The 14,064-nt window shown below is 36.2% G+C and overlaps 1 protein-coding gene across 1 annotated transcript in view; it reads right to left on the reverse strand.

Moving 5' to 3' along the window:
* Positions 1-14,064, reverse strand: part of LOC134797954 (1-phosphatidylinositol 4,5-bisphosphate phosphodiesterase classes I and II) — an 85,008-nt gene that overhangs the window by 59,009 nt on the left and 11,935 nt on the right. Inside the window, exon 3 of the mRNA XM_063770296.1 lies at positions 3,899-4,036. Within this exon, the coding sequence (XP_063626366.1) occupies positions 3,899-4,036 (138 nt within the window). The remainder of the gene's footprint in view (positions 1-3,898; positions 4,037-14,064) is intronic.

The raw sequence follows: 14,064 nt of genomic DNA on the forward strand, positions 1-14,064 counted from the left end.
CCCCCACCTATCACGCATCGTTTAAAAGTTGCCATACAAACAAACAACAAGAATATTGACCAGGTTCGAATCCCGGTTATGTATGATAGATTAAAAAAAAAAAATTGAATGCCATTATTATTAAATCTAAAATCGAAGCCATGGTTCCTAAGAACAGATTTCGCTATCTCTCATAGTTTCCGACTTCTCCATACTGACCCATTTGGATTGATCACCCTGTATAAGTAGTATAAGAAGAATGGTTATTTAATTACCTATCTTTCATCCTAAACACATATTCAGTTGGTGTACCTACGTACAGAATTTCCCGATTCCCGAAGGAATTAGGCGCAGTGACCTTAACCTGTATCCAAAAAAGCTTTAGGAAATGCATTTTTATTAGTGTCCGACCGAAGGTTCGGTTTCGGTTTCGGTTTCATTTCGGCCAAAAAACGGCCGAACCTTTCGGCCGCGCCGAAACTTACGAAATGGTACTTCGTACTATGAAAATAAACATGTGACAAAGATCAAAAGTTGGGGAACAAGTAGGACAACAATATTAATTAGGGTTTCTGGTTTCTCGACCATTTTTATTTCTCGAGGCACGGGAATTCTCTACCAGAATTTCTCGAGTTTCTCGAGTATCTCGAGAAATTTTGAGTTTCAAAAAACACCTTGTTATTTTAAATATTGTGCTTTACTACAAATCAGACTCATAGGAGTCGTAGGTGAGATCAATAATACAACAAATAGACAGTTTTTAGTGACCATAAATTGCACTTAATAATCGATATTCAACAACAACTGAAGGTGTTCTTTAGGTATTTCACAAATTTCACTAAATGTATACAAACCACAATAAGGTATTTTATCATCAAGTTTTTCTAAGTAATATGCATACTTAGGTACTCAACGTAACAATGAGCTGCTAATATTATGCTATTTTGCTAAATAGGAATGATTTGATTTATCAATAGTAATCTAGTTTTGCAATATTGGTCATTACAAGGCCCTATAATTCGTTTTTTTAGCATCTTGACGTGTCTTTTTAATGAAAAACACTTTTGATAAATAAAGTCACGTCAAATATGTAACAATATCATATACGATAATTACGATACGATCATTTATGTTGTTTTGCTTTCATAAGTAACAGTTACTAATTTTTTAAAGCGTTTTTCAATAAAAGATTGTTGACTTTTTGTCTAATGCTACAAAAACTAATTATAGTAACTAACCTAAAACGAGACGAATTATTTAGACATTTGAAAGTAGTAGTTTAAAAGTTTCAAAACATGAAAATTTGTTGAAGCCAGATCGATAGGGGACGGATCAAGGCAGTTTTTATTTAGTTGGGAGACTAATAAATGTTTTAAGTTTATTTACCTAAATTTATTTAATTACTTAAAGAAATACATTATAGTAAAGACACATCACTTCTTTATACGCGTGTTTTCTTGTTATTTATCACAAGAGATTTTTTTCTCGAGTTCTCGAGGCATTGAGATTTTTTTTCCCGTCTGGACGAAGGACAAATTTCTCGAGATTACTCGCCTCGAGAATTCTCGAGCAGAAACCCTAATCCTAAGCCTTTACGAAGATTTCTACAAATAGGTAGGTACATTTATTTATATCGCACGACATCTGAGCATTATAATCAGCGTTTCGGCCACCCCTAATGAGATTTTTTCGCCTAATCGCATTCAATGCAATTTCAGATAAACATTCTTGTACAATACATTTGTGTGGCACCGATATTCGCGGTGAAATGTGTCACGGGCAGCGACTACGTTCCGTCGGTTTGCCAGACAACCTGGAACGCGGGACGATACCAGTGCACATAGACGACGCTTCTTGAATTACCGGCGACATAACCGAGGTATACCTACATTCAAATATGCAGTAGGGGAATAGGTACATTAATACACGGGACGGGGAACATACATGTTACAGTTATATTGTAGAATCAAACTAAAGAGTTTTGACTACTCACTAATTCACATCACATAAGAAGTCGAAGAAGAACCAATGAGGTGCCTCATCTGGTGAGGAGACTCGTCTTTGCTCGGTCGCTAATTTACGATTGACTCGAAAATATATATTTTCTCAACTCAACCAATAAGGTAAATTAGACGGTTAACATTTTAGCAAGAGAAAAAATCCCGTATAGGAAAATAAATAAAAAAGTCCTCAGTATAGGTATACCTACAACGATACTTGGCCTTTCATTTCTTGATAATATATTCATATTATTTCAGCTACTTTCAGTTTTTGCATAATATTTAAATAGTTGTCTTGGAGCGCATTAAAGACATTGCATGTGATATGAAGGTTTTCCAACGAGTTCTGCGAGTTCTACCAATGAGTAACATATTTTTCTTGATTTCATTATGCACTCCAGGCGGCTTAGCACGGTCGCGTTTTTATCCCTTGTCACCATGCCTGTCACGTTCTAACAAGTATGTAAGTGCGAAAGGGACGCGCATAGTGATAGTCGATAAAAATGGAACCGTGCTGAGCCCGCTGGTTAACACGTGTAGCCTGAACTAAGTGTTAAGTTAAGGAATAAATAAATAAATAACATTAAAATAAAAATGTTGATGCCCATAATATGCGAATATGTAATGTTTTTTGTTTATAAAATGCGCACGGATAAAAATAAGAGGAATAAAAATTCTTTCGATGAACTTGTGCAATGCAATTATATTATTCTACATTCCCTGATTTGCTTAATGGTTGTTAATAAATTCACTGTTCATAAATAATTAATTAATAATTAATGCATGAGATAAATAGCTAGAGAATCTGAGCATCATTCATAAATAGAGGTTGAAAAATAATAAATGTCTTTGATTTTATATAAACGTCTTTAAAACCGTATCAAGCTGCCCCATCTCCTCCTACATTATACATAGCTTAAATACAATAGGTTTAAGTAAAGAAATTCATAGCGATATATTTTTTTTCAGACCAAGTCCCGAGCGGTGCCTAACATTTTCTAAATCACTTGGATGCGAGCGCCAGCGTATTAATCAGTGATAAGATCAATTCTGGTAATTATGGACATGAATAACATTATTTTATTTTATCACTCTACTACACGTCCGGTACGTAGGTTGACTGACACACAATTGCCATTGTGAAGTTTTTATCACATCATAAAAACGTTAATTTGTAGGATAAATTTATTTTTACAGTTACAGTTATGTCTGGGAAAACCAAGGATCCAATATTCATAAATAAATTCGCAGAAATCAGTTAGGTGTATGCCAAATGTTTCGCCGGGGAGCCATAATATGTGTTCCAGAATTTCGGAAGGAATTGATTTCTCGTGTTGACCAGTAGTCAGAGGTATTACTCGTATTCTACAATATGTATGTACAATATTCTAATTAGAAGTCAAGACTAAATACGGTCTTTAGTCTGGATCATAAATGGATTTTGAGCACAACAGCGCGACCTACTGGCATTCATATTGTTTCAGTAACATTATATTAGTACAGGATTTCCGTTCCTGAATGCTTCCCCTAGGGGCCAGAATAAACTGGGAACACGGTAAACGGCAGACTGAAACAGCCTTTGTATAAAGAGGACTAAAGCACTCATCTACTTAAAATATAATGTATGTAGTTACTTTTTAATATCCGCGCTTTTAAGGAAAGTTTTACACTTTGCGCACGAGAATTATAGAGTCGGGAGCCGTGGAAGCGGGAAGGACGGGAAGGTGTGCATCTGAGGCCGAGCACCTAGCGCATGGGCTTGGGTGCTAGCTTGGAGGAGACTTCCTTCCCTTGCTTCCTTATGAGATGTTTTCTTGTAGATGTAAAATGTAAATAGTAGTAGACTTCAAGGGATAGGGCTACGAGGGTTACCCAGCAGTGAGAAAAATAGCCTCGAAATAAAATAATAAAAAACTGACCTGAGCGATTTCCTTCCTCGTGCAGCAGAAGTTAATGAAAGTGACGTTGACGAAATCTGCTCCATAGCACACGGTCACAGTCTTCTCTTCCAACGAGCCCTGCGAGCCGAACAACACCACGTTACGGATCTTCTGGTCCTAGGACAAACAGAAAACAGATTAATCAAGGTATCTAAATAAAAATCTTAAATCATTCACTGTAAAGCTACGCCGTAGGTCGTAACAATGTATCTCGCTATACAAAATCTGTCGTAGACGCGTGACTGTATGAGCGTTGGATAGCTTAAGCTAAATACAAAAAAATTAAGATAAATGTCTATTCTACCCGATATGCTTCATTGTCGGCCTCTGACTCATCACAACATAATTTTAATGGTTTGAAACTTTTTATCCGGATTTACTTTAATTAGTCATCCCGTAATGTTTGCCGCGGTTATTAATTCTTAGGTAGTAGGTATTTAATTAAATTTTTATAGCATAGATCTGTATCCCAAATATAAATACTTAGAAATAGTACATTATTGTCGAGGGGGGGATTATGAAGGCGTTTGTTGGCTTTAATACGAAGCTAGGAAATTATCATTATTGAACACAAGCAATTTATAGGTTTGTAATGATCGGTATTAGTCGGCGACTGGTCGGCCTTTTATAAGACCGGAAAAGGACATACTCGTAAACTAAATATAAAGCCAATATTTTTCATATTTTATAACTATTTTAGTCAAATACCTAATATTTAGGGTGCATACGAAGTGAACTCTTTTGTTCATATTATCATATTAGATTCGTGTTGTACGAGGGTTGCACTGAAAATGTCGGGAATAGAGAAAACTGTCGCATCTAGACGGTCAATCTTTATTTTAATACATACTTAAACTCAAACTGACCACGCATATAAATTTTCTTTTGAAAGTAATCATTCTGTAATGCACACGGCTCATAATCCCAAAGTCCTTTTTGTATGGCGATTTTGGGGCCTTAGTGGTTTTGTATGAAATTCGTGGAGTAGCCAACGGAATTGAAGTTTTTTTACATATATATATATATATAAAAGATTTTTTTACTGTTGTCATATGAATATTTAGGAATGTCGAAATCTGCCGATATGCAACTTTTTTGGCAGTCTTTTTAATTAACAGCACAAATGCGATTTTAATTTTTGACGTCGCTTTGGAATGACATGCTTCTTTAAGATCACCCATGGGATAAAATGAAAGTGACTTTCATATTTAATTTTAACTGCAAACGAGCGTACGATGAACTCTAGTTCATAAAAAAATAACAGAAGCCCATTGTAACTTTTATTTGTTCGCTGAGGGCATATTGAAAACCGTTTAAAAATATGATCCGAAAAATCACTTGGCCAAAAATTCAAATAATGTTCGACATACAATTTTCAAATTGCCAGTAATTCTTAAATACAAATGACAACCAAATGGAATATACCTTAAAAGTTTTATAAAGAGTTACATTTTTATAAATTATATGCCTGTTTCTATTATGTTATTTCTAAGTGTCCCATTCCCGAATATTTCAGTGCGACCCTCGTACAGTCACCTGCAATAATATATTACACAACAAAGGCTGCAAAAATATCTGCCACGATCTTATTTGTATAGCCATAAGAGCGTGTCACATATTTTTGCGGCCTTCGAAGAGTAACATATTATTGCAGGTGACTGTACCATCAGCTTACTTTAAGAATCACGCACTCTATTATAAATGCCTTAATTTAAATAAGTATCCACGTGTATACAACTATGTTTAGAATTCTTACATGTTGGCATATAGATATTGGCCTTGACGGCTTACGCAAAATAAATAGGTAAATACCTAAATCAACTTGTTGAGAGTTGTTACCTATTCCATTTACCTAGATAAACAACAACTCCAAAAGTAAAATTATCAGTTACAGTTTAGAACAATTTAGATTTTTGAAGTGAAAACTTTAGCGGCGCTGTGCACTTTTTGAGGTGGGGAAAAAATGTTAAACTCGACACAGCGTAAGGCGTAAGGCGTAACCCTCTCTTTCTACCGCGCGGTTAAAATGTATGCCTGAGCCTGCTGTTTCGTTTAGGCGGCGCAGGGCGCTTGCGTGACGTCATGTGTGACGGACAATGTCATTGTTTTTTGATTTTTTAAATGCCATCTAGTGAGTTTCCCTCAAACTGGTATTAATATAACTGTAGTACTCACAGTGATGTGCTTAGGGGTTTCAAGTAATGCGACGATATAACGCTAGATGGCGTTAACCTCAATTATACATAGTGCTGCAGACATTTTGCACTATATGGCGCTGTTATTAATATTTTGAGTTACAATGTCGTTGAGTTTTCACTTCTGCCGGCACTCCCTGTTCCCGTCCCGTCCCGTTGTTTTTTTTATTAACAAATGTTATGGGAGATTATAAAGAGGAGAAGAAAATGCTATGGATTTTTTATTTATGACTAGCGACCCGCCCCGGCTTCGCACGGGTTAACAAATTATACACCTAAACCTTCCTCAAGAATCACTCTATTGATAGGTGAAAACCGCATGAAAATCCGTTTAATGGTTTTTGAGTTTATCGCGAACATACATACATACATACAGATGCGGCGATACATACTAGTCGGCCAACTAATCGGACATCCGAGCGCCAATTAGTCGGCCAGTCGGAGAAATCCATAGTCGGTGCATCACTATTTTTATCTTTTTAATTTGCGACTGGACATAACTTACAATTTTTTTAGCCAGCAGTCATTTTTGATAAAAGGTATTTTGCTATACCTACCTAAATATAAATAGGCTAGCCTAGCTGAAAGTTATAGAGTATTTGTTATATCATACACGACTACACGTTACGTTTTAGTATATGTATAAATGATCGTTTATAGACCAAAATCATGTTTCCATCAAATATGTTTTCTAAACGAGGGCCAATGCCATTAAAGAAATATATTACACTCGCGATTTCTGTTATAATGGATTATATTGCCGCCACTGCGCTATTTTTATAGCTACAGCTCTACGCCGTTTGGATTTGTGAATAGAATTATTCATGAATAATACAAGATTCTCGACGTCCAAATACTAACAGAAGCACCCTTAACTATTTGTAGGCATTATACTGTTGCAATAATAGCCACGTCAAATTAAGCCGTATTTGGACAATCTGCGGAAATAATTCGTGTCGTTTTGAAAATTGGTACAGGTATACCTTGTGGTGTCCAGATAAACATACTAAAAGTCCTCGAGGGTAGGGGGTGTGCTGAGGGTGGGGGGGGGGGGTTTGTAGGTGCCTTTTTCAAATCCATCAAAAAATGGTCCTTAAAGACCCTTATTCATTTTAAAAAACCTATCCAACGACACCCCACACTATAGGGTTGACGCGAAAAAAAATTTCATCCCCACGTTAATGTAGGGGAGCGACCATAAAAAAATAGTTTTTCTAATACGGGTCTTCAATAACCTTTTTATGATCAACTTAATATTTTCGGAAATAATCGATCTGAAAGAAAAAAAGTTGTGTTTTACACTTTACTTCCCCTAACTTTTGAACCATGGGTCCAAAAAATATGAAAAAAATCGCGAAAACATAGCTTAGTAAAGACTTTCAAGGAAAAATATAGCAAACCTAATCGGTCTAGCAGTTTTTGAGTTTTTGCAAATAGTTTATTTTGACGAACGGGTAACTACGGAACCTTACACTGAGCATGGCCCGACATGCTCTTGGCCGGTTTTTTTATATTTTATCAGCAGGTTGCTTAGCTTGCTTATTCTAAACTAAAATTTTTATTTATGATGAACAATTACGAAAAACGACGTTTTCTTAAACCATCTATTTTTCATCTCTTATTTAACTTTAACAGCCCCAGCTCCATAACAATCATATCAATACTTTAGGAGCTTATACAGCTCCTAAAGTATTGATCGCAGAGTAAAAATAAACATAACCAAATTTGTAGGAAATTTAATGTTAAAACTTAATGATAATGCTATTCGTACAGATGTTCGAGATATGAGCAAAAATATGAAAAAAGGGACTTTTAGTATGTTTATCTGGACACCACAAGGTATGCCTGTACCAAATTTCAAAACTACACGAATTATTTCCGCAGATTTTTCTAATTTGCTTAGGCTATAAGGTTTACGAATCATGCACAACTAATCTACGAATATGACTGATTAGAACATATATATAGCGTGTTTTGATACGACCACATACTGTAAAGATAGTTATTATATGCCCCAATATAGTAGATTGTTAACCAAGGGAAGAATATAGCGAGCGGTTCGAAAAGTGGAATATTGAGCGTTACGAGGGTTAAACAAACTTTGCTGCCGAGAGGACACTAAATGTTCCACCACACCGATGCGAGGAAAATACTAACTGTAAAACATTACAATTCAAATCCAAATGAATATTATTATATTTATCATTCAAAATCATCAATTAGGTACACCTGTTACATGAGGAAACAACTCAAAATTTGCATCTAATTACTTTGCCACACCTGTGGATAAAACGCAACATATATACCCATCAGTTTTTGACTAATAAAGAGAGCCTTTCCGAGCTGGTGTGGTGAAAATTGTTTTGTGCTGTTAGGTTAATGAGAGCATACCTAATTAAAAATATTCGTAGCAAACAAATACCCATATCTCATAGTAACTAAATGAGTACCGGAGTATGTTTGATGCAATGATTGTAATATGGTTAGCGGTAAATTGCCTCGCTTAGGCACCGACCCCACCGTGGTACTGAATACTAATACTAAACCCGCAGAAGGCCGCCAAGGCATCCTGGCTTTGACGGCTGCCGCTTCGGTTCTACTCTAATTATTTTACCCAAACTGAGCCCTTTGAGCTTTAAACATTAGGAAGGGTGCGAGGCAAAATAATATTGATACGCATGTCGCATCTGCTTTGGGTCTAAAATGCTAAGTTAGAAACAATGTTAGAATGTTGATAGCTTTCGGGTGGTTAACGCGTTTTGACCTTCAATCGTTACTATATGATATTGAGAATTGAGAGTAAATTCGACTGAACAAAAATAAAATTGATTCCATCCCAACTAAGTCAAAGTACACAATTTAGATTCTTAATCTAAAAATAAGGTTTTGGCAAAAATTTCATTTTTGGTACAAGCTTTTATCGCTGACTGTACTTTTCTTACGACAGTTACGACAGACAACTAATACTTATCGAGACAATTCTAAAAACCCCTAACACGATTAGGTTGCGTTGTTTCATCAAAGAGGCCACCTCCTGTCTCCATCATCAGATCAGCTCGATGGTACCATAATATTGCATTGTCATCCGATTTATACATGCATGCAAAATTTCAGCTCAATCGGAAACCGGAAAGTGGATCAAATTTAACTTGCAAGATTTGATTACAGACAGACAGACAACGGTCAGGTGAAAGTAAATAAAAGCTTGTAATAAGTCCTTTTCCATGTTTGCTCAAGTAGGCCTATAAAAGGTGTTAATGTGTAGAAACGAAATTGACGACCAGCCAGAACAACCCCTATATGCAGAAGGAGATTGGACGCTCTCCGCGGTCTCAGAGTGTAGCATTGCGGGGGATGACGGCGTGGGAGCGGCGGAAACATATAATCAAGCTGTGTAACAGCTATAAAAGAAAAAAGGTAAATTAGACCAGCAATAATGGAACAATATCCATTGCCGGCGTCTTGAAGTAAGCGGCGTCCGAAAGGACACTTATAATTTGACGTCAGACATGACGTCACGTTTCTATTAGCGTCATTTTTTGTCTTTGGCGTGCCCTTCTGATAACAATCGCATACATCTAGTCTTCTTTTCGCTCGATCTATAGACTGTATACAGTTCGCAAGCAAGGATAAGATACCGAGGAAGTCGAGGCCTGGCAAAAGTTGCATAGCCACTTATTTAGGTATACGGTAGGTTACTACAACTCACAATGTGTGGATATATGATAATAATACATTGGAAACATCTAGGAACTGGCACCGCAATATTTCAATCAATCGTCAATGTTGTGCATATGCTTTTGAAATTTCTGTGTAATTATTTAATTAACTAAGCGATTTTTAGTTTCCCGCTACCGACCGTCTCCAGTAAAATAAGTTTTAAATAATTACAGAACAATTATAAGTACGGTTGAAAGTTATTAATTTATGACCCATTACGTACCTTGTCACAGTGACAATCTATATGAAAATCGCTAGACACCTCATACTATTGTCACTGTGACAAGGTACAAAATGGGTCATAAATTAAAACTTTCGACTGTACATTATTAGGTATTCACATATACAATGAACTCTGTTTGTCACAATTTTATCACTCTAACCATAAATAATAAAAAATAGTTTGAAATCGGATGGGTCTGACTAGGAGCTGATAATTGACAATGTTTTAACTTTATAAGTTTGAAAAGATGTCAATGGACGCTTTTCGTATACGATTGACAAACAAAATTTCTAGCATTTGGGGAAAATCTTAAAAAATATTGTATTTGAAACTGTATTTTTTGCATTGCATTACTTCGTAGGCAAGTACCTAAACGGTTCTACAACTTAGCAGTCCATTATGCGAGTGCTGCTCGAACATTCATTCATTTAGTAATTGCGGTCTCGCTACCTACTGTTATTTAATATTTCAGAGAGCTAATTTCAGAATTGTGCGTTATTAAGAATTAATTTATACTCGCTGTAATTAAATTAAAAGTTGAGGTTAATGTAAGAGTGTATATTACACTTACGAAGCCCTCTAAATCGGGCCGTTACGTTACCTAAATAAATATACACTCCGAAATCCACGAAACGGTCTTAATTTGAATGAAAAACAAACCTGCGGATCACGGGAAAGTTAACATATTTTAACGTAACTCGTGTTCTTAATAATAAAAGCCAGCAATTAATTATTCAACGTGAAGCAAAACGCTGTTGTCATATAATATATTTACATGGGTTTGAAGCGGTGATGAATCGCTCGGGTTCCTCAAGGATGCAGTTTAGCTAGGTATTTTAATTTAAGGTCGCTTCACAAATCACGTTCCCAGACGATCGCTCGTATGTGTCAATACGTGATGTAATAACATAAAACAGTCGGATTGCCTGTAAACCGGAACGGATTGATTTGTTGCATTGCTTTGAACATACGCGACACGAATTGCGGACAAATACGAAAACGATATGAAAATCTTGGCTTGATGTGAATGTATGTATCTACTTATATTTGATAACAAACATTATTGTTACAACTTTCGGCCCCAATTTCGCGAAAATTGGCATACCAAATCAAATGCCATTTTTGACTAATTTCTTCTAGTAATGGTTCAGGATATGAGCTCCTAATATTTTAAAGTATGAAGTTCATACTTTAAAATATTAGGAGCTCATATAGTTCAGAGGTTCATAATGAACCTCTGAACTTAGCCTTCCTACGAAGCCTTTCTTTACCGTCAGTTTTTTTCAACGAGTATGAATCCCACTTAAATCCTAATACATAAGATAACTTACAAAGATAACTTAAAATTTTCATTACAACTAGTTAAGAACTACCTAGATGTAGTAGATGTAGAAATAAAGTGTCATGATAGTGACGGCGGCAGTTTATCATAAGTCATAAAGTCTAAAACCGATAAAACTTGGATAAAACTACAAAAACGAGATAAGGTAAACGTACTAGCTCGACATGCTAATGCCCAATAAATGACACCTTGCTGTCAACTCTATTGACAATGACTTAGTTTCAAGATGACATGTACTGGGACCGCGTCGAGCACCAGTACGTTTACCTTACCTTATATGAGATAGGTATGTAGGTATGTGCCAAATAAACACTTACCTAGGCGGAATAATAATTGTAATTTTTTCTACGAATGTAATTACTGGACTACTAGAATTACCGTCCGTGAAAGCCAAACCAATAGAAAATTTTACACAAGTTAAACAGCCTGCATCGATGGAGCCCACATTGCCGTGAAAACCATGCATACGTTTTCCCATAACACACATCCATCCGTACCCTAATCGATAATGAACGGAGCGGACGTTAATTTTAGCTGGGCTCTTACTTTCTTTGTATGCACAATAATAGCAAAGCCTACTGCACGGGTTCCAAATCATTTATCCGCATGCCCTTTATGCGTCGGGAGGGGATAACTGCCCCCCTCGATTCTTAGAAGTTACAAAGGCCGCTTGTAAAGGGCGCTAACATCGGCGCCCCCTCTTGGACAGCATGGGAGGCGTCCATTAAGGGGAACGAGCCTTTCAGTTTGAAAACCTATGACCTAATGAATCGCCCGTGGTGATGTGTCCTAGCGCGGGCAGAACTTTCTCGAAATCTTATAACAAGATAACTTTTCAGACTCCCCTCCATTGGATACCTTGTTCGGCAAAGTTCGCTTTGTGGTTCTTTGTTTACGTACTCATTCACGTATAATTGTAATAATAAGAAACTTGCCTATAAAACAAACTAAGCTTCTGCAACTGTAGAATATTTTGAATGTTAATTATAGAATAAATTAGGCCGAGGTTTCAAGTATTAAAACGCCCACATTTGTGGCTATCGGCTAACAATTAGGTGCTAACGATTTCAGACTATATGATACAGGCAAAATATGTTATAGCACATTGCATAGATACATTGCACAGTGGATAGCACATTGTTGAAGCGGTTAGTGGCCAAATGATGGACGAGTTAGTTTGAGATCCGACCCGTCAAGGAAGGCCCTCGAAGATACGAGTCCACTATTGGTCACTTTCTAGAGGTAGCTATGGTCATTTTCTAGCCTCTTCAACAATGTACTGTTTATTCAACTTAGTTCATAAAATCGACGTGAACAATGTCTTCCTTTTAAGAAAAGATGTTTTCTTCCAGTCTATAAGAACAATGGAAAAAAAAACCTAATTAGAATAAATGAAAAGGTTGAGTAATTGCGAGAGCATCGTGAGTCGTAAGTATACTTGAATTTATGAATCCAAAAAAATTACGTGAACCGTGAAGACTGGTTGAAAACATTTTTTCTTAAAAGGAAGTCTTTGTAATCAGGTCAGGATCGGATGTTGGGATCCTAGAGAAATAGAGGGTACCTACTCTTTAAATAGGGACCCGCTACAGGTAAGCAAAACAATATTCATTTTAAATATTCGCTGTTGTATAACAGACATCAATTTTGGCCTAAGCATTTATAAATTGTGGGAGACCCGCATAAAAATTTGTGCGCCTGAACTGAATTACTTAAGTATTCGGAGTTCGGAGCAATACGGCAACAATCACCTGTCAGGAGTGTTTGCTTCTCTCCCCCTCGCGGTTTTATTAAGCCGATGGTCTTGTCTATCGCTGTCTCTATACGTATATACTCGTACTAGTCTGCGTCTGATAGAACGCAATGAAAATTTTCGCGAATTACATCAAAAGGAAAATTTACCCTTATAATAATGTTTCTTCACCGCACCAGCTCGTAAACGTAAAGGCTCTGTTTATTCTTTAAAAACTGATGAGAAAATGGCTATTATCCACACGAGTGAAAGCTAAGTAATTTTGATGCATATTTTGAGTTAATTTCTTATGTTAACTGGTAGGACGGGCTTTTAAGTGATGATAATGAATAATAAATATTTAATTGCATCCAATTTGATTATATTTGTAATGTTTTAAATTTGATTAGTCTATTAATCAGCCCCTTACAGATACTTAGACACCTATAGAATAGGTACAATAAACATCTTTTGTAAAACCTTTAAAAGTTTAAAGCAATATAATTAAATAGGTATTGTCACATATTTTGATACTTATTCGCAAAACAAGAGCAAATATAGGGAATGCTACCTATTCCCAGCGGTGGGAGATGCCTGAAACCAAATTAAATTACTAACACTAATATTAACTACATTACGATGTTCTACCTTTAATAAAGTCTAGTGTCAATTCAGGAAAAGTTCAAAACTAACTAATATGACCAGTTTGAAATAATTCCCTAACACCTAAGGGTACCCATCATGTGTCACGATGAAAAATGAGTTTAATATAACAGCACCCCTATTACACTGACAGTGACTCCGGTGCCATTGAGTCACCTATCTTCAGCCTAGTTTATGGGTTCCCTAATGGGCCGCGATCCTACACGCAATGTAGGTATAAAAGTTACGTCAAATTTACGAGTTTATTTGTTCTGTTGCGACTGGTCACCT

Source organism: Cydia splendana, chromosome 1 (genome assembly GCF_910591565.1).
Source record: "Cydia splendana chromosome 1, ilCydSple1.2, whole genome shotgun sequence".
In the NCBI taxonomy this organism is placed as follows: Eukaryota; Metazoa; Arthropoda; class Insecta; order Lepidoptera; family Tortricidae; genus Cydia; species Cydia splendana.